This window comes from Haliotis cracherodii, unplaced genomic scaffold, assembly GCF_022045235.1.
Source record: "Haliotis cracherodii isolate W230 unplaced genomic scaffold, xgHalCrac1.p SCAF_5, whole genome shotgun sequence".
Classification (NCBI taxonomy): domain Eukaryota; kingdom Metazoa; phylum Mollusca; class Gastropoda; order Lepetellida; family Haliotidae; genus Haliotis; species Haliotis cracherodii.
The window spans coordinates 28719084-28740557 of NW_027266308.1; the positions used below are offsets into that span (position 1 = coordinate 28719084).

Sequence of the window (21474 nt, forward strand, 5' to 3'; positions counted from 1 at the left end):
CTATTTCCGCAACGATCGAGCCTGGAAATTCCAGCCTAGTTCGGCAAGGGTGGAAACTGGACTTTTATAGTTAGTTAACTCCCTTGCCTCGGGAAGATGAGTTAATATGAGAGGAAAGCCCAAAGTGATGTCGGTCTCATACATTTACCATGTTGGGGAAAGCCATGAGCGTGTGTATTGTGCTGACTACCAAGGATTGGATCATAGTACGTCTGAGTGCTGCAGAGCGAATTACGGCGCCATTTTCCGGCGCTCTTCTTGTCAACAGGACCTACATCGTCGAGAGGTAAGTGAGTGAGATGGTTTTTACGCAGTGTTCTACATTATATTAGCCGTACAATGACAGCGGACAAATAAAGTGGACTTCTCTGAGTGTACACCATGTCAGGATTTGAACCCGGGTCTTGGGTGTGACAAGCAACACGTTAACCACCTTGGCTACCAGACCCCTTCCTCGGCCAGACAAAGGGCAACTCTCCATTTTCGGGGACATAGGGGCACAGTTGTCTTTGGCGCCGCAATTCGCAATGCAGAGTCCCTGGGACACGCCAGAAACCATTGATTTGGGGTTCGAATCCCGGTTCGCCTTGATTGTGTTTCTAGGTTTGTCAGCACTTTACCCGTGCTCGTGGGTTTCAAGAAAAGTGATAAACGTCTTGGACCTGTAAATCCGTGCTATAACTGGAATACTGTTAAACGCGACGATAAACTCGAGTCACTCACTCACTCTGCATATTCATAGTGCCGTCTTATCTTAATTTGTATACAGCTTCTGTACTCAGGAAGGTCTGTGCTTACATATATTCGTAGCAGTTGTCAAACTAAAAAGGAAGAGAAAGGAACAAACGATCAAAACAAGCAAATAGTTTAGAATATAGAGGTTTGTATGATCCCAAAGGATTTAAACTATTCGTATGCAGCGTTGGTCATGTTCGTCCACTTACTCGCATCGTGTACTCAATTCAGTTGATGCATGTCATCGTATCCCGTTTGTGTAGATCGATGCTCATGTTGACAATCACCGGATTGCATGGTCTAGAATCGATCATGTACAGACCGCCGTCATATAGCTAGAACTTTGCGGCGTTAAACAACAAACAAACAAAAACATATATCCTTGTTTATTTATCATGCCCTGTCAAAGAAAGCGTGTACAACTCACTCGAAAGGAAAAAGAACACACCACTAGGTGCCTTTGGTCTATAAATCTTAATATAGACCACTCAAAACAAGAACACCCACAATTGGAAGGCTGTGTTGCTATGGTCACCAACCATGACAGATTAGCTATAGTCACATGTTCTTTGTCGTGTTTTGAGTAGTTTACATCCAACTATTTACTACAATCATCGCAGGCCGACAAACGTTCTCTCGCATAAGCGTGTGATTTGATTGGTCAACTGTCAGTGGAATCGAACTCAAACCGAAGGTTTGAGGGGTGAAGAGTGTTTATTATAATAAAGGAGATATAATACACTGCATGATCGAGGATGTCATACTCTTGGTAATAGGTCTTGCCGTAAAAGGCGACTATGCTTGTCGTAAGAGGCTACTAACGGGATTGGGTGGTCAGGCTCGCTGGCTTGGTTGATGCATGTCATCGTATCCCAATTGCGTGGATCGATGCTCATGATGTCAATCACTGGATTGTCTGGTCCAGACTCGATTATTTACAGACTGTCGTCATACGCACTCAGCAATATTCCAGCAATTTGACTGCGGTCTGTAAATAATCGAGACCAGACAATCCAGTGATGCTGACACTACCACATACATGTATTTTCGTAGACTAAAAAGACCGATGGAGGGTTGTATTGCAGAGGTGACATAAAGTCGGCAAAAGTTTACTTATTTCGCAATTATGCTAATTATAAGCTTAAGATTGTTATAATGGTATTTATAAATAATTTATATTTATCGTAGTAATCGATAGATACATACATACTCTAGGGATTGGCAGATCATACATGTTGATAAATTACGACATGGCCCAAAAGAAAGATGCGCACCCTACCACTCTGGATCAAGAGTCACAGCAGAATTTATATGTCAAAAAAAGCTTTTAGAGAAGAAATATGATATTGGCACAAATATTATCTTACGGAGTAAACTAGATTAACTCGAACGAGATGAGAAAAAGAATATTAAAGAAATAAAGTACCATCTGTTTCGTACATTAAACCATTAAGAGCACACTCTCACTCCTCAGTATTGGGTCAATAGAAGTAGTAAATCCAATTAAAATCAATATTTGAAAGCCAAGAATCTAAATAGCTTTCTTATACGAGGCACTCACGTTGTCTTGGACATCATTGACAGCTTTGCCAATACCACTCCCGCCACAAACGGATCCATTGGCTGGGACCTTTTCACAAAGAGATTTTGGGCGATGGAATCCGTATCCATCTTCTGTTTATAGTCTTACGACTGTCTTACCGCTAAGATAGCTTTGTGAGACCAGGCCCTGCATTGTAGTCTGGCATGTGTTTCTGTTGGGGGTTCCTTGATCAAACTTGCATATACCAGAACACAGTATGTGTCATGACACATTATTTATCATGACACATTATGTATCATTACATGCATCTAAACATCATTGCTCCTGATTTGACAATTTGGTCTTAGACTGGTCACATTTTGAACATGACGTCATCTTCACATTACTCGGGAAATAAGTATTTCCCGTCGTCGTATATATTTTCTATATCAAACAGAGCAGTGATCTCGACCTTCACTGACGAGTATTTCCGGCTTGTATCACAAACCGCTTACGTCTCGATGAATTTGTCAGCCAGCTTTCACAGTAGTACTGTGACAGTTCATAAAACTTTAATTCGGTACCTGAATATATGCAACGTCTGATTACAAGGACTGTAGTATACTAAATGGTTTACATGATGACTGCATCTGTATAATGTAACAGCGTACATCCTTGGGTCGTAATGTAAAGACTGAATGAACGTTCTGTGAATGAAAGCTTCTGTGGACTGAATAAAAGAGACAAAATCCTTTCCATATTCATAAGAAATCTCTGCGAAAAGCAGAGTCGAGTTTACGATTCCGACTATATCATAAGCATGTGTTTATGGATCACTATCAAACAGTGATGGTACCAGGTGTTCGCGAAAAGGTGAGAGTGTCCCGCCCCACCGGGCTCTACATTGTGAGCCTGTATGTCTGATAAAGTAGTTCTGACAATGGAAACCAAGGAAATAATCACATAGCAGAAACATTTTACTTACCGTATTTGATATAATAAAACCGACGAAACCAAATCTATAATCATACCAAAAACAGAGTCCATTGTTCGATTGCAACTATATCATAAGCATGTGGTCATGAATCACAATCAAATAGTGATGACACCAGGTGTTCGGGAAGGGTGAGCACATCCTTGACGGAATAATTTTGGTTATTGGTGCGTCAAACGCTGATACATGAGACACCACGTGCATCCTAAAGCGTCACTTAACTTGTTTCAGATTGAACATGGAGCGAACACGTCACAATGGCCGCTAACTCTCCGTGGTTCAATTGGTAAACAACGATATCGTAACGTCCATAGCCCAACTGATATGCCCCTACCAGCACAGCCATAACAGACAACGCTGTAATAGTTGAATTTGCGTTAGTGTAAAAGTTATATTGTTTTCCATTTCCTTCCTACAAATACTAATATCCCATTCCTACTTATAATGCTAATGTTGTATAGCTGAGAACACGATACGAACTGATGGTTGTTAAAGATCAAACTGTAAAATTGCTTCAAGTTTCATCTATTAAATGTGGATGGCTGTGCTATACTTATTAGGATAACAATAAAGGCACTTGTCTTCAATGTATTCCTTTTTCTGAACGTCGTCTTTTTATTCACATTTCAGCAGCTCCTGTGCTATTTCAGAAAATGACTGGTCCCCTGCACTATTTTTTTCAACGGCACATCCCTCCGCGCAGGTTTGTTTTGTTTTAGCATAAGGGGAGCCTTACGAATCCCAAGCAAATAATTACATTGGTGGCAACTACTATATGAGTGTTCACGGTTTCGTCAAAACATAAAGTTTTGTTTACAGTAATCAGTGATGTGCAATACAATGTCTCATGTCCGTGAAGACGAAGGCATCACCTGTTGCAATGGTTCATGAAATACTGAACTGGGTGGAGAATATATAACAAAACATCTCAATTTTGTTCTACATGTATTTTTTATTTTCATTTTAGTGTACGTTTCATCAGACTGTAATACCAGTCACGTGACCATTTCTTTGGTCACGTGAAATGTAGCATAAAATTTCAGTATCGTAACATATCTCCAGTAACTATAGCCGATTACACTATGGGCGGCGAAACAGTCAATAAATATCAAACTTTCCCATAGTGTTGTACCTTAGCTAAAGTTGCTTTAACAAACATGCTTTAAAATTCTGTGTTTTACAACTAGCTAAAGACAAGCATAGAATCCATAATAGAAATAATTATTCAACAAACGTTTAATCAAGACAGTAATTTTATAGTATGTAAATCTAGAGCGTTATAAACCCGCTGGTAGTCGCCCGCGGTGTTGAGGATGAATTGGTTTATTACTAGTGCCGAGTAGCCAGCTGCAAAACACAGAGGTAGTCCAAAGTCACAGTCACATTGTGACGTTTGTTGAGGTATGCGCGCGCACCTGCTCCTAGCAGATTGTACAAAGTAAACTTACAATAAATGTACAATCCTTAACATCATTCAGAGTAACCGCTAGGAAAGGTTAACTGAAATAAAATTAAACATTTAAAATATATTTTATAAATATATGTACAATATCCAGCATAACTGAGCGCTTCACAACGCTCAACTTGGGTTGGGTGGGGAGGGTGGGGGAAAGGTGGGTGGGGGGATGGGGTAGGGTGAAGGGGGAGTCGTAAGCGTTGAGCATTCGACTCCAATATTTTCTACAGCACTCATATCGTCCTTCCCGATCGGAATAGTGTCAGCAATATTCTCAGAGCCACTGGAAGGTAGGTCTTGTGTAGCCACCTCTCTTTCTCTATCACCATGCCATGACTAGTGTAATTTAGTATTCCGAACACACCTCGTCTTCACATTCATAAAACCTGCAACATGGCTGAGGTAATGACCAGTCACGTGACTACCATGTGCAGCTCCTATTGGTGCCGTATCCTCTCTGCCTGCAGTTGCCGGAAGTCCCGGAAGCAAGATGGCGAAGATATTTGACTCTAGGAGCTGATGACCACAGAATGTCCTGTCATACTATGTGGTACTAACGATAGCAGGCACGGAAGCTTGCATAGTGTTTTCTGTGTGCCGGCCAGGTTACTATCGGCATCCACAGGCCTCCACCACCATATCCTGGTAGTTCTTCAACACAACCTTGTCCCATTCGTCCAAATACAACATGGAGATAGCAGTCAGCTCAGTGGGCACACAGCACGCCTTGGGCACGGCACTTGGATTCACAGAGTTGACTAAAGTCTGAACTATTGCATGGTTTGTGGAGTTGAGATGATGCGCCAGAGGAAATGGACAGTCTCCGTGGCAATAGAAAGCATTGTAACCACTAGGCGCTACGATCCAGTCATTCCACCCAACATCATTGAAGTCAACATACAGCGCATGTCTACGACACTGATTCTTGTGCTTCCTCCGCCGCCTCTTCTTCTTCCGTTGCTTCCGGCGCCGCGCCCGATTGCTGGCTCTACGCGTGCGGGGCTTGGGCCCTCGGCCATCGTCCGTGTAAGCCACTAACAAAGGTCTTTGCGTATGCCAGTGAGTATCGGACATCGACGCTGAGCGTCGTAACCGCACATGCGTATCTGTAGTTACAGAGGGGTTGTTTGTTATTAGTCTAACCTCCAGCCCATGATTTAACCGGGGCCGCTTCTTCCACTTTAATACTGCCGAATGAACATCAAAAGACTCCCATGCGGAAGAGTTCTTAAGATCCACAACCTTGGTGTCTATAAGTCTTGATATACACTCAGTGCTCTGACCCAGAGGCTGCATAATCTCATGCACCTCGACTCGGTGCCTCTGGGGTGTCTTTGCATGTTTAACAGCACTATTATTTTTGTTAGCTTCCAGCAATTTATACACATCCTTGAATACCCTGAGCTCCGCTGCTGCTAAAGCCTCAACGTCGGGGATAGTAGAGATATTGAACCACATCCGAACACATTTCTTCTCATCACAACCGGCATCTGTGTGCTCCACATCTGAAACAAGAAAGCAAACAGTTAGTGTGACTGTTTAACAGAACAAATGATAAAAGTAAAATAAAGTCAGTTGAAATATCAGGCCAACATAAAATTATGATTATATTTCAACCAATTCCTTCTTCATGAAAGGGACCCGTGAAGATCCGGGTAGAGAATAGGTCTTCAGCAACCCATGATTGCCGTAAAAGGCGACTATGCTTGTCGTAAGAGGCGACTAACGGAATCAGGTGGTCACACTCGCTGACTTGGTTGATGCATGTCATCGTATCCCAATTGCGTGGAATGATGCTCATGATGTCAATCACTGGATTGTCTGGTCCAGACTAGATTATTTACAGACCGCAGTCACATGTACCTGGAATACTGCTGAGTGCGGCGTTAAACAACAAACAAACAAACAACTTTATGAAAGATGATAAAGGAAACAGTTAAGTATACAACTTTTCCATTCTTGAAACTGACCATTCGGAACAAATCACCTCGAAGCTTACAGAAAGGGACGAATGGTGATAGATCAGAAAGTCATCATAAGCATAAGAGACAGGGTTAAAAGTAGGACATGAACATCGCCATTTAATAATGAAGTCGACAGAGCTGTAGTGACATATATGAGTCTTCTGAATCACCATCACAAAAGCAGTTTTGAAACAGAAAAGACACATGCGTGTATGGTCATGCTTTGGATCATGTATGATCAGCAGGTCACAATTCCAGGTAGCGGTACATGGAATACCTATACCTATACCTATACAATTCTGGGATACGGGTGGCCTAATTCTCACCGCTACACCTCAAACATCGAACCCCATTCCTCCATCTATGCTAGACCTTACATGTTCGGACTTCGGACAACAACCTGCCAAATAACATCGGCTCCTGTATTGAAACAAGGTGTGAAAAAACATCTGCACGTGAATTTTTCAAAGAATAAAATTCGAGTAACGCTTATCTTCAGTTCTGCATTTTTGATGACTCAATTGTTAGATGCATTGTAAACTAGGTTGCGCCATATGTAAACATTACGTCACTTCCGGCGACTACATTTGAGCGATGATCAGCTAGGGCTATGTATGACTAACTAGATGAAACGCTGTGCGGAATCCAACAAAAATCCCCCTAGCTATACGTTTGTATTCGTTGCCGTGATAAAATGCCGATGATGTTTTTACATTTGCTTAAGACCGAGCATTCTACTATGCTAAACCAACATTCATGTGGCGGTTGAGGTATGATACAAATTCCCACATGGCTCAAGTGAGAAGATCCCTCTCGCGGATATGCAAATATTTCGTGATAATCTGACCCAATACGAGTTCCTGACATCATACACAGTATCAACACACCAGACTGTCTTTGGTATGTCGTGGGAGGGAGGAACCGGATGGGTGTGGTGTTGAAGCTGGGGTGCGTCCACCATCTGGTCATTGGACTGACTGCCCAGAGAGGGTGGGGGCGATATGAAGTTAGGGGTGACTTAGTGCCAATACATCAAGCAATTGGTTATGGTTTGAGTTGGGGGGGGGGGGGGGGGGGGGAGACAAAAACATGGGATCAGGAGAGTCAGTAGTTCCATCACATCCAGCAACCGGTTATGGTTTGAGATGGGTGTGTGGGGTGGGGGAGGGGGAGGGGGAGGGGGACAAACATGGGGTCAGGAGAGTCATAGTGCCATCACATCCAGCAATCGGCTATGGTTTGAGATGTGTGTGTGTGATCGGCTATGGTTTGAGATGTGTGTGTGATCGGCTATGGTTTGAGATGTGTGTGTGTGTGGGGGGGGGGGGGGGGGGGGGGTTGGGCGGTGGGTTGGGGTGGGGCAATAAAGCATGGGGCAGGAGAGTCATAGTGACATCTCATCCAGCAATCAGCTATGGTTTGAGATGGAGGGCGGAGATGGGGACAATAAAGCATGAGGGGGGGGGGGGGGGGGGGGGGGATAGACACAGGTAAATCCTGTGATGGCAGGGTTGATGTATTGCCAACCCTACCAGCAATTGAGATGGACAGCTGGGAACAAAGGCTTATGATTATGCAAAACGTGACCAAAGAGATTAGGGATGACATACTATCTGACTTATGGAATACACACACTGGACTGGGCTAAAGGGAGGCCAGGTGTGACTCTATGTTAGGTCCGTTCAGGCCTTGGACAACCACGGTGCTTATGACACTGGGCTGCACCAGCTCATCCATGAGCATCCCGAACTGATAATGCTGAATGACCATGTCAGTTTTGAGACAAATGAATTCAGTGACTAGGGCTCATAAGGTATCTTTGTCCAAACGTCGGTCAACTTCTGATTTGAGCAGATTGATCTGTAAATTTGGGGTAAACACTTGTATGGTTCTGTATATCGTTGATAGATCGAATACTGGAGTGCACCAAGATGGTTCTAATAAGTATTCTCAGGATATATTTATAATCACTGCGCCGCGATGGAAGCACCGTCATACGAGGAGCTGTAGTAAGTTCTAGACTTAGAAGCAAATCGACAGCGGTCAACACCGTAGATATTTGTGGGATTCCATGAACTGTCCCAACACAGACAGAACAAACCTTACTGTCTCCGTGACCTTTTTCACCCGTTGACCTTTCCAGACTCCTTGCGGCGATCAAGAAGCAGACGACAAACGCCCGAGGAGACTGAGTCAGGGAAACATGTAAACACATCTCTGTGTCTGGAAATCCAAGAGGTGGCAGGGAAGGTGAAGAATGGCGCGGATCGTAATTGTCCGTACACCCCGTATGCCATTGCCAACAGCCGATACTACTGTGTGTACTACCAACAGACGATATTGCTGTGCAAGAGACTTCCATCCAAAGCATGTATCTCAAACACCGAAATATCGAATGTTTCCGTTCCACGGCCTTCGAATGTTTTTCCCTCACCATGGCAGTCAGGCCACACATCCACCTATCCTTATAGACATAGTGGTGTCTCTATCACAGAAGACCTTTATTGATATCATCAACAGAAGGTGTTCGTCACCATCGGCCTTGCAAATCCTGGGACGGGTTGTGGAAAGTTTTTTAACAGCTGATTAATCAGAATACCGAGTCTTAACTACCTCGAGCCATTTGTGCTAAGGGGACACCCTCTTCGTAAACAATCCTTATGCAACTTCATCGCGTATAATTATTGTTTGTCTTGCATGAAAGGGTTCATGATTAAGGGGTGCTTTGTTTCAGGCCGAATGCATGGCTCGCTTGAATTTTGAGTATAAGACAGATCGCGTGAGGGATTACTGTTTTGATTTGGAAGAAAATAGACCATCTCTTTCATTTGAATAAGATTGTATCTACTCCACTGAAATGACAGACACAAAGATTTGATAAGGATAATAACAGGAAAGCAATTCAAACGCGGAAGATGTCTGCAAAATGACCTAAAATTACGGTGGTAAGAGCTAAGCTATGATATAGCCTCACCGAATGCTCGACATCGATCGCAGTGGAAAGTAAAACCAGCGATCGATACACAATGATGAATTAACAATGCATTGTTTATCTTGGCGAACGTTCCACCTGATGACTTGAGTTATTCCTTAAGGGGTCCCGAAATTAGTCAACCCGCCCCAGGCCTACCTGCACTATCAACCTATCGCACTGTCAAAAGTGGCCTTATCAGTTACTTAATGATTTCATGATGCTTATGACACACAACCGTAAATGAAATCGGGGGTTTCGGTGGTTTACAGACATATGTCGAAGATCAAACACAAGAAGCCACGTAAGACAAGAAGAACGCAGGCACTGGTGATGACCTCAATTTATCACTACAACAGTCAATAAACCCGTCAGGTAATTCCCCTCCAACAAATCTTACAACAAGGCTACCTGTGTTAAACGCCTAACCCAAACCACTTGGTCCAAGATCCAAGCATTACCATGCGCGTTAAAGGGCCGTATACCTAAATCTACCTCAAGCTAAACGTTTAATTACCATTACAAAATATGCCCCGAATTACGCATGCCCCGAGACGAAACGCTTGAGTCTGACCTATCGCCAGTTCATACAAAAACAACTTTCTTTCGTTTTTAAGATTACGTTTTGTCCTGTAGCTTTTTCCTACTTCAGATTCGCTCCTCGAAGCGTCCCCTGAAATGCTGTGTGTGGTCATCAGTCGGTAGCTAGCGGCAGGCGGGTCTCACTGACCACCTACATTACAAACTGATAAGGCTGTCTGTTTGGCACATACAATATAAAGCCCAGCCTGCAGGCTCCATGACGACGGATAGGGTCGTGGCTATGGGATATGAGAATTTATGTGTAATAATTTTATTGTATTCATGCCTAAGATAGTTGGCCGCTGGCGATGCCAGTATTAGCTTTGTAAACCTGTGTAGGAACACAGTGTCGTCGTTCGGTATAGGGAACAAATAGGTACAAACCGTCTCAGATACGTCAGTCATTCGATATAAAGCCTGATGCACGGGGTAAACATCCGTTCAGGATGTTGTTTGTTGAAATTTGACATCTTTATACACGTGTATTAGCGTGCCATGAACTTATTTTAAACTAAGTGGGGAATACGGAAGGGAGGAAGTTTTTATGAGTTTGTCATAATAAGTGTGTGACTGAAAAGCACAATGTCTCGCTTGAACGTCTAAGAGGATGTGTTCGGATATACTACTAGAACAGTATCAGTTCCTTTTGATCATTATTTTCCGTCGTAAGCCAAAAAAAAAATCTTAATCAAAGGTAAGGTCAGCTAAAACGTTACGTGTACTTGAAGGACGCTACGCTGTGCGCATGTCAGTGTTACGTCTTTCTCTGCAGGGTGATTCTCGGATGTACTAATTATATCTAACTGTTTCGTAAATTGGTTTGGACACTCACCTGTATGAAGAAAACTCCGTACAGTGTTAGCAGAGGTCAGACCTCTCCCTTTGGTTTTCAGGAATGGACTGGCTGAGCCAGACCGGCTTGAGTACAGATCGTACAGTTCCAACATGTAATCTGGTATGTCGGACTTTCGCTGGGGATTGGGGCGACTCTTTAAACCGAGATTGTTAAACAAGCCAGCTTCCACGATTTTCAAAAAGTCGCTGTCTTTTCCCACAGATGCTTTTCCTGATATCCCGTTATTGTCTGTTGATGCCGGTCTGGATTGAGAAGCTGCTAAGAGCTCTAAGCTCGGACCAATCAACGTGAGGCTAAGCAGGAGCACAAGACTGGTTGTCCTGGAGACCGCGCTCATGCTGAAGTGGACACCTGAAACAAATACGGTACAGTTAGGTCAAGGTCATACGAGGAGGTAACTCCGAAGTAACCGTTACTCACGGCGCGCTGACATCCAAATGATACCTTGAAGCAGACGTAAAAAAGTAATGGCATGAATCTTAGATGAAGGTTGGTGTAAAATAATGATTATAATAAATATTCACTATAAATTACCAATAACTTTTACGAAGAAGGTGTCGGGCTCCGCTATGCAAGTGGAACACATCTTGACACACTAATCAAGTCAGCTTCCCGAGAAACAATATATCAGTTCTCCAACAGATATTGATCTGAGGAATGAAAAAATCAATCACTCGATTTGTTGCTACGATGACTTCTAACATCAGTTCGCTTCAAGGCTCCAGGCTTGCATCAAGGTACCACCTTACAAGCGTTAAGTAGTACGAAACATTTACAGCGCTTGGGACGGCGGCAGTCGCAACAAGGAGTACGGCATCAGACGTCGTCAGTGACAGGAGCCGAGTCGGGACAGGTGGCAGTACCGCGAGATGGAATGGCCTGCCTCTCCAACACCTCACCGCGCATGGACGGGGCTGCAGGGGGAGGGGACTTAGGAGGAGGGGGGAGGGAGCTGATGGTGACGGGTGGGGTTACGGAGTGCGGAGCCAAGTTCTACAGGTGGAGAATGCGAGTCCCTCAGATGCGCTCCAACAGACGGCTATTTCAAGCCAGTTTGACGTTTGAAGATCAGAAATATGCACTATTACTTGAATAGTTTGAGTGAATTTGTATATTCTTGTTCAAAAATAGATGTTCTGCTTGAATGACGCGTAACGTAACACTACAAATCGGCAGCCTAACAATGAACCCAGTACACAGAAATAGAAAATATTATCGTTTACGTCCCTGATACATGAAAATAGAATTGGGATCATTTAAAGAATAAATATATACACATGGTTGTTAGGTTTATGGCGTAATTGCGCCCAGCGGTCTCGCGGCAGTTCTTGTGGCATGGGGTTGTAAATTAAACGGTAGCGAAATGGGGGTGTCAGTGACAGTTTAAACCGCCATGGCCCATTAGCCTCGGGTCCTTCGTGTGACAGTAGTGTTGTAGGCAATTAGCAATACTCCAAGCATATATCGAGCCCCGAACACGTTCTCGCGCAGTATAGCACAGCTGACAGACGCTATACTAAGCACTGTGTAATAGGTGAGAAAAAAGCTAATTTCCCATATGACTTCATTACAGCACCTGCGCCGTGTCGACAGAGCTCAAGCGAGGAGCTGACATTTACTTTGAATTTATTTAATCGCCGTTAACACTGCCCTTGCACTCTTGGGACACTGTCATGTTTAAGAGGCATTGTAATGTTGCATACATATATTTTCACGATAATCGGGTACCGGTAAAAATTGAGACACAAACAGTTTTATGTGAGGCAGGATTTCGAACTTTTCATACAAGTGAAACAAAAGTAAGTCGTACTTTAAAAAAGAAATATACGCTTGAGCTTGACACAGTTAATGCAAATCTAATTCCCGTGCCCCGTTAGCTGGGGTAAGCTGGTGTTCGTGTCAAAACATTGTGTGGGCACAGAAATGCTGGGTTATAATTGTTTTAGTCGCATCTCTAAGTATACCACCCCCACTATGGGTCCACGCTACACGCTACGCCCATACCTGTCTCTCCAACTAAGCCTGCGTATCACAGCGTATTTAATTACTTTACGAAAATTCTCTCAATCTTGCTGTAAAAATGTGCAACTTATTACTTTAAAATAAATATAAGAGAGCTTCCTCCACAGTACGGGACCCTGAATCAACCGCCCCCTTCCCCCGCGCAAACCCCCCACCCAATGCTGGACGCCCCCTCGCTCGAGATTCCATTTGTAATGAATTAACTCACGGCGCAGATAAAGCCTCCCCTCAGTCTGGTTATATATTTTACTGCGATGTTTCATCCTTAAGCGTTCGAAATAAATGCATATTTTTGTTTTCACTCTGGAAGGTATATATATATATATATATATATATATATATATATATATATATATATATATATATATATATATATATATATATATATATATATATATATGCAGATTAGATACTTCAACCGTTGTCGAACAAACAGTAGCCGATGTACACAAAATACACATAAGAAGTAACAAATAAATACTTACCTATCGTAGAAATGATACGTCTTACATACAACAGGAGCTAACCAATTCCTTAATCACCGTGATGTTAGGTATAACATACTAGTGCATTAAATATGTAGATATCTAAAGAATTTTGATGAAATGCAAGTAGGAATGAATTATTATTCGTTTAATTCATATTGCTAAAATATAATAAAAGCATAAATAACATATGATGTCACTTATAACATTAATACTGAGTAAGTGTTCTCACCGACTGTCCATCGTTTTACTCCATACATAGTCCCGACAGACTAGGGAAATATACAACTGTCACTGCACAACATGTCTCCGAGAAAACGGAAAAAAGGAATCCGATAGAAGTTCCAATCAAATATGATATCCCTTGATGATGTTCACATGTGCTGGCTGAATGATTCCACCTTAGCCTTGCCGATTCTTATAAACCTCGACATCTGCCATGCCGTGTTCAATCCCGACTCCCCACAACAATTGACTGACGCGATTAACTCAAAGGCGAAGGGAGGTAACTCTAGCCACTTTCGTCGGCTCTGTCGCTGTGTGGGTCCAAAGCGTATCTATTTAAACCTTGTTAGCGTGCATTGTTGAAAACAAATATTATGAGTGCTATGATAAAAGTCACATTTAAGATCAGAATTTTATCTCTTATCAATATAAATAACATTATTGCCGTAAGTGAGTGGGTCAGTCAATTAGTGTTATGCTACTGCCAGTGCTTCAGTCCAAGCCGTTCATGGCAACTGATTAGCAATCGGTTTGTTTCCCCGAACACAATTACACTAATAGAACCCTCGTTCACCCACTCCACCAGCGCTTTGTTAGGTTTCGGGTGACTGGTTGACTTAGAAAAACACAAGAATCGCATGTTTAGGGCAACGCTAGTCATGCCGCCAATACTATGATAAGGTGTTCAGTAACACCATTCTGACGAGAAAACTCGATGTCAGTCTCCTGATTGTAATGACTGATTTGTCAAATGACATATCATCAATAATTTCTGTTAAATTGATCAATCATGGCATCGAAAACTCTTTATACACATTATTAACTGGTTATCATCCTACCATCTGACTTATCAGTCCGAATTAAGACGAAACTGATATAGCCATACTTAATGGTAATAATGAAGGCCGTGTTTGTTTCTGAGGTGACGTTGAGCTTCACTCGTATTACCAACGCTATATCATTATTTTCTGCTTGCCTCACTATATTACTAAAGCGCTATCATTATTTACAGGTGGAAATATTCACAATGAAAGAAGACTTTAAAAAAAAATGAACAGGTTTTCATTTTTTATGAACCTATTTTGTCTTTCAGGCTTCGTGCCGTGTGCATGGACTTGAAATCCACGCTTACAGGGTTTAATTCTGTTGAAGACGTTTCATTACGAGCTCTGTCAGTCTACAGATATAGAGTAAAGTATCACACCTATAATTATATTTCAAAGTTGTTGTTTTTCTTTCTCAAGCTTTCGTCCTTAAAGTCATAATCGTCCTAGAACGTTTTTTAGCTGATGTTACAGTTATGATAAGTATTCCTAAAGTAGTGTTACTGTATACGTACTTCTCTTAGATATTGTGTGTTCATTATTTCTGAAGGCTATAAAAAATAGCACGAGACTGAAATCTTCTAAGGAGTTAGAACCGCAAGGTCAAATGCGTAAGATATGCGTTTATGATGTTGGTACTTAAAATTGACCGCAATCTGGGTCAGTGAAATATTAGCAGTGTTTAACGTGAGCGAAAACTCAGTGGGTAGGTTGGTGACAGCTCGGGCCCGCGCATCTACCAGGATATATAGGGGTGGGTATTTGCGGGGTGGTTAGCGTTAAATCTCCAAAGTAAGTAAGTAAGTAAGGGGTGGTTAGCTCCTGCAGCCATTCATCACAGAGATTGCTGGGATGCGTACATCATATGGATATGGGGGTGTGCGTCGCTTGACGAGTGCATGCATGTGAACGTTTATTTTGTGCACATGTGCAGGTCTGACGACCGTGTACAGAAATGCTTTGTCAGATGGAACAGGCTTGAGTAATACGACAAACATCCCATGGGGCGGGGATTGTAGGGTGGGATCGTAGCTAAACCACTATGGGTGGGGGTTGTACAAACTGGCTCAAGAGTAGCATGAGTTGGGAGATACACTGTCTACCCTGTCGCACTGGTTGGGGTAGGGACTAGGGCAGCGGTGGTGAACGGCTGGGATACCAGCGTCCCAGGGAGCCCAGGGTCAGGGGGGTGGGGGGTGGGTGGTCTGAGAGGGACACACAGGTAAATGTTATGACAGATGGGGGCCGAGTGGGGGAGGGGGAGGCAAACGTGACCTACTTGAAATACTGGGTATAACTTTCAGTTCTGAGTACTAGTTGACGGGCACTTTTATCACTTCAATGTTAATAAGTATTAATGTCAATATTTTTTATTCCCAGTAAATCAGGATAGTTTGGCTGCCGTTCTGTCACCAGCGTCTAAAGAAGCTCAGTAACAAAATGTGTTGTTCGGCTAATATTACACCACAGCATATCATTCACATAGATTTTATCTTCTACATGCTAACTTATGTTACAAGAAACATAGAAACACAAGATGATGAAGCAGGGGCTTAAAGACAAACTGCTTACCAGCTTCCCCGGCACCTCGGAGAGATGCATCTTTTATTAGTTTAGGTTAAAACGAGAAGATATATCAATCTGTCTGAATTGAGTCATGCTTTATAACCACGTAGTGAAATATTAATGAGCATTATTACAGGGTAATCACACATATTCTTCAGTTTTTGTCTTTTATGTTTTGCAAAGATGTCATTCCTCTCACTATGGAACAGTTTGTTCTTTTTGATTTTGACGAGTAGTTTCTTCGGGGAAACGTCTAAGAACAACGCTGCTTCTAACCTAGTTATTATAATATCCTCATCAACTTAGAGCTATGATGATATTTTTTGCCTGTTTATCACTGAAGATATGAGATCAATATGTGCGTAAGACGTGATGCGTTGTGATATGTCAATGTCTCATTTCTTTAAATCAAACGAGTTTTGATCAAGGATCATTTTAACGAAAAAAATAAAAGTCCTATGACGTTTCATAAATCTACAGCATGTCTTCATGTGACAAAAGAAACAGATTGTCAGATAAACCTCAAATAAATTGTGTTTTAGAAAATGAGAGGTTTCAAATGACGCCAGTTGTGAATTCCTGTGGCCGTGCAAACATAGGTTTCCTGACGCGAAACAAGAGCGCTTGTCACACGAGGCGCCAGGTTGAACACGACTTGTGATGGAAACATCTTTTCCGATTGTAATTGTTTTGTAAATGTTGATTATGTGGATAAATAAATATTCATAAAGTTAATCTCAAGGAGATGACAGTTCCGCGGTGAGAGTTTGACATTAACTGTCGGCCCGTGATACAATAACAACCTCTCATTGCCTACGATACTTTAGCTTGTGTATGTTATATATATGTTATATATATGCTTTATATATCTATATTCTACGCATAACCCCACAACACTGTTGTTTCCTCAAATTAAACGTTGTTATGGTTTGTCCTTAATATATAATACAATTTAGTTGGACTTTTATTATACTACAAGTCGGATACGTTGTATTCATAATTTAACTAAACCTGAAGTCACTAAAGAAAGAAAATTAAAAACACAAGTTCTTTAAGTAAATTTTATAAATAATTTCACGATTTTCACCGTTAATATGACGGGGGTTGTATGCAGTGACGATTTCCCCGGCCCTCGCCGCGGCGCCTTCATATCAGGGGGACGGGATCAAAACGGGGGCGGTGTTGTTTTAACCGGAGTGAGTGGCGACTTCACAGCGGCAAGAGTGAATGGAAATCACATTTAAGAGCGCCTAATTAGATTTAAGTGGCACTATTTACTGTAATCATTATACTAAATGTTTACATTCAGTGCTTATAACAACAATTCACCCACTAATCCTATTTAAGTGTTTTCTGTTTTCTAAAAGCTTTAATAGCATGCCAGAAAAAACACTCCTGTACTCTTAGTAGATTATTGCCAGTGACGAATTTGACATTAAACCCGATTTCAAAATGTCACTATAAAACAGTACAAACGATCTAATTTGGAATACCTATACAAAAAAAGTCAATCCATCATCCGTCCCATCACTTAGAATTACACATAGAAAAAATAAAATTGTCAAATAAAAAAATATATCAGCACGTTAGGGCCTTGATGGTATCATTGTCATAATTTTTTAAAAAATCGGACAGAAAACCTCCAAATTCGAACGGCTTAAGTATGATTTTAATATAAGCCGTTCATATTTAATTTATGACGATTTTGTCTCCGACACAAAATTCATTAAAACTATTAACCCCGCACATGACCCCTACAAACTTTCTCATGTTTGAGGTGACCCCGATACGATACAGTGTATATCGCACATCTTACAGTGCCCATAAATATATGAGACACACAGCTACGCGTTTTACCTATAGCCACAGTGGACCTGGTAGAGTTCTCTTGGCTACAGGTGGTGTTATTATTATGCGTTGTGAATGAACGAAATCAGTGCGAGCAGTCGTGTTTTCAAAGCATGCTCATACCCAGCCTTCATCAGTGTTTTTCGCTGCCCCGGGCAATACGGCTATACTATGGGAGTGAGTTACAACTCGCGCTGTGTTATCAGTCATATCTCACAGTTGCGGGTTCAGGGTTTATCGATGTTCACTTTTTTGTAATATCATATTTTTAAATTATGTTAAACTTGAGGATTTAAAATGATTTACCCTGTGTGCATTCAGTTAAACGTTCATATGTCTCTAGTAACGGGTTTATATTAACGCTGGTTGGGTGTTATTGTGAAAGTTGAATGCACGGGGTAAGGTATAGTGAAATATCTGGTGATGTGATAGAGTGAAAATACTACTGCAGCTGTTAGACGGTTTTGTTTACAGCTGTTAGACGGTTTTGTTTGGTATTTTCATACAAAACGTTTAGAAAAGAGTCGTGACGAAATGACCTTTAACATATTTACAACATTCTACCACAAAAGGTTTTTACAAAGTTCAAAGTTTACAAAAAAAAATCTATGTCTATTTTTCTCCCAACAAAATACCGTCACAGGTTTGTGGCCCGCTTTCCTACACACCTGTTTCTGAAGCATCATTGCTGTAACAATTAGATGAAAAATTAGCTTGATAAACTTGCCGACATTGCGGCAAGCTGTTGCCATTATACAAGGCTGGTTGGGGGTCTGGTAAGGAACAGAGATTCGGGGTTGATTCTGGAACACGTCACTGAGTAGCACTCCACTACAATACAACACCGGCCAATTCACGTTATCACAACCAAGGATGAGCCCGGCCTAGGGGTGGGGGTTGGCATTTCAAACCGGGGCTTTGTTTGCGATTGTCTATCGTCAGAACCATAAAACAAGTTAGAAGACGGTCCGTTACTAAAATGACTGTCCGGCCTTACTCGCGGCCTAGGTCAACGCTGTTTCAAATTCGACGAGGCCGAACGCTATTTTGCTAAATAACACCTCTGAGTTGTCAAATATTTTTTTTATAAATTTATAAAAAATAAAGACTTATAAGATAAATATATATCACTAAGCAACTGAATATGTAACAATTTAATATGCTGAGATAATATAAATATATAATCTGAGAGTTAATGTATTGACGACATAACTAAACCGTGTTATTGAAAGGGGACTTAAATGTTATTACGATCGTAAGAGTCAGCATAAAAATATTTTTGAGATATGACTAACGTTGACATATTCAACTGAACTCGCCCGTCAAGTGTAACTTATTGCATTTTTGAAGGGTATTAATCATTTGATAGCGATACGAGAATTTTGGTTGACTTGTTTTGAGTTTTAGTAGTGTTGAACCATGGCTGGGTCTACTTCATTCAGCGTGTAGTACAGGTGGGGTGACAGAGGCAGGTGGTGGGTGAAAGGACGCAACTATGCCGAAACATACACATTCAAAAACACGAGGATAGTGTTGAACACATGGAGACAATAGATGGAGGACGCTAGCGCTACGTGACATGCGCTTACCTGGGCGAAAATGTAGCACAGGTATCAAACGAGCTATGTGTACATGGAGATAGGAGAGAATACAGGAAAATATACTCACGTGTTTTGGTATGGCAGAGCCCGACTCCGGGGAAAATGTTATACCGGTCGAGCCATGAGTGCCCCTGGGGTAGAAGCCCCGTGACCCCCTCCTTGTCGTGTATACCGAGTCAAGTCACAGAGCGGGTAGGATTCACATCTCTCCACTCGAAGAAAACATACAGATAATATTTTGTGTAAGTTCAGTGGCTTGTGAATTTTCCGCTGGGTGATTATACAACGAAGGTGTGTATGTATGCAGCGTACGCTGTGCAAATCGAGACATACAACGTTAGATCCTAGTATATGGTCAGCTGGATCGTCACATGTCGCCCAGTCCCCCCTATCCCCATGCATTGGGGGCTACCAGGCGTTTATCCGTACCAACACACGCCTCAACAGCTATGTACTCCAACATCGTGACACGGAAGGGCCAAGTAACAAATTAATATTTTCACAGCATTGAGGATCTACAACAGTCGACATTTCCCACTGGATTTAATATCCTTTACAAATATGTTCACAGTACAATCATTCCGAGAGCCTTTTTTCATATCGGCGAAGACGTATAGCTCCTGTGGCTCCAGCGCCTACGTGCGAACTGAAGTATGGATACATTGAAGAAACGTGTTGTCATATTACGGCCAGCCTGCATTACAGCGGGCTTCCCTTCCTTGTGTATGGCCTGATTGGCTGGTCCGACACCAAGCGAGCCAGGCAGGCAGGCCGTACTGTGAGTGTAGCTTGCACCCGTGACTGGTGCCCCGAAACGCAGGTAAGACTGCCCCGGCTTCCCAGTCGTCACTTGCTTCACCCGCCGTCACGACACCCTCTCTCCGTCATACTTGTGGCCTTACAGCATCGTCTACGACGAGTCAACTCTGCTGTCGACATCCATGTTCATATACGTTGGTGAAACTGAAACGAGCGCGGAGTAGAAAGGATCTATCCGCTGATTGCGTGTGTGTTCTGACTGGAGTGCAATGCCTGCTCGCGAGTATCCGACGGTTTAAGCTAGCGGAGGAAGGCAGTTGTGTTTAGCCACCGGGAGTGCATGGGTATTCTATAGTAATGAAAAGACCTGCCGTCGAGAGACTTTTGTGGCAGAGAGACTGAGAGGTGGAGTGGACAATATTCAGAAGTGGTTCAGTCGATGAGGATGCTGCTGAAGCATGATCACTATGAATTACTGATGAGGGGGAGAATGACAAAAAGTCCACTCCAGTCCATTATCCTTAGACAATTAACGCCTCCATTTTACAGCTTGTTAATGAACAAGCGAACCCCTTAAGGCTTGACCCTCGCACAATGCAAACAGTGAATGTATCTATTAAACAACCCGTGCTTTGTGATGTGACAATTCTTTGTCCTCCAGTAACGATAAGACTTCACGTGGCAGTTATTACCTCTGTGTCTTTGATGTAGGCTTCTAGCGTCACATACACGCTGTCGAGCGCTGGTTGTAGCCTTGCTTTATTTTTGAGCAAATATGTTTTCTACGTGTGGCGTTTCTAAGGTATAGCATAGTGAACTGGCGTAACTATTACTTATTAATGTTGCAGGGGTAACATTGTTGCGTGGGGGGTAATTGGATTAGGGGACTGTCAATATGATCAGCTTGTCCATAACATCACAAATCGCTCATTATGCAATGATAGACAATTACATTATAAACTCTCTAACATATTCGCGTGCTTTAATCTTGTTCAGTCAGGGATGTTTGTTTTGCCAGTGGATAGGTACATGTTTGCCTACGAAAACAGAAATACAACTGGCTT

At 42.3% G+C, this 21474-nt stretch overlaps 1 protein-coding gene across 2 annotated transcripts; it reads right to left on the minus strand.

Moving 5' to 3' along the window:
* Positions 1-4207: 4207 nt before the first annotated feature.
* On the minus strand, positions 4208-20645 carry LOC139442185 (bone morphogenetic protein 2-like). Of its 2 annotated transcripts, none has more exons than XM_071222976.1 (3): positions 19719-20645; positions 11057-11431; positions 4208-6212 (listed from the first exon to the last, which is right to left on the minus strand). In XM_071222976.1, the coding sequence occupies exons 2-3, from the start codon at positions 11415-11417 to the stop codon at positions 5317-5319; spliced, it is 1257 nt and encodes a 418-aa protein (XP_071079077.1). In that variant the 5' UTR covers positions 11418-11431; positions 19719-20645; the 3' UTR covers positions 4208-5316. The 2 variants fall into 2 exon arrangements, with proteins under 2 accessions (XP_071079077.1, XP_071079078.1); XM_071222977.1 differs by lacking the exon at positions 19719-20645 and adding an exon at positions 13820-13994.
* Positions 20646-21474: the final 829 nt, after the last annotated feature.

What these genes read in the sequence shown, in the direction of transcription:
- LOC139442185 (XM_071222977.1), bottom strand. Translation starts at nt 13,847, where the DNA reads ATGTATGGAGTAAAACGATGGACAGTCG. An exon ending in AGTAAAACGATGGACAGTCG is followed by an intron (nt 11,432 to 13,819) that starts GTGAGAACACTT and finishes TATTTGTTTCAG; the next exon opens with GTGTCCACTTCAGCATGAGC. An exon ending in ACGGAGTTTTCTTCATACAG is followed by an intron (nt 6,213 to 11,056) that starts GTGAGTGTCCAA and finishes TTCTTGTTTCAG; the next exon opens with ATGTGGAGCACACAGATGCC.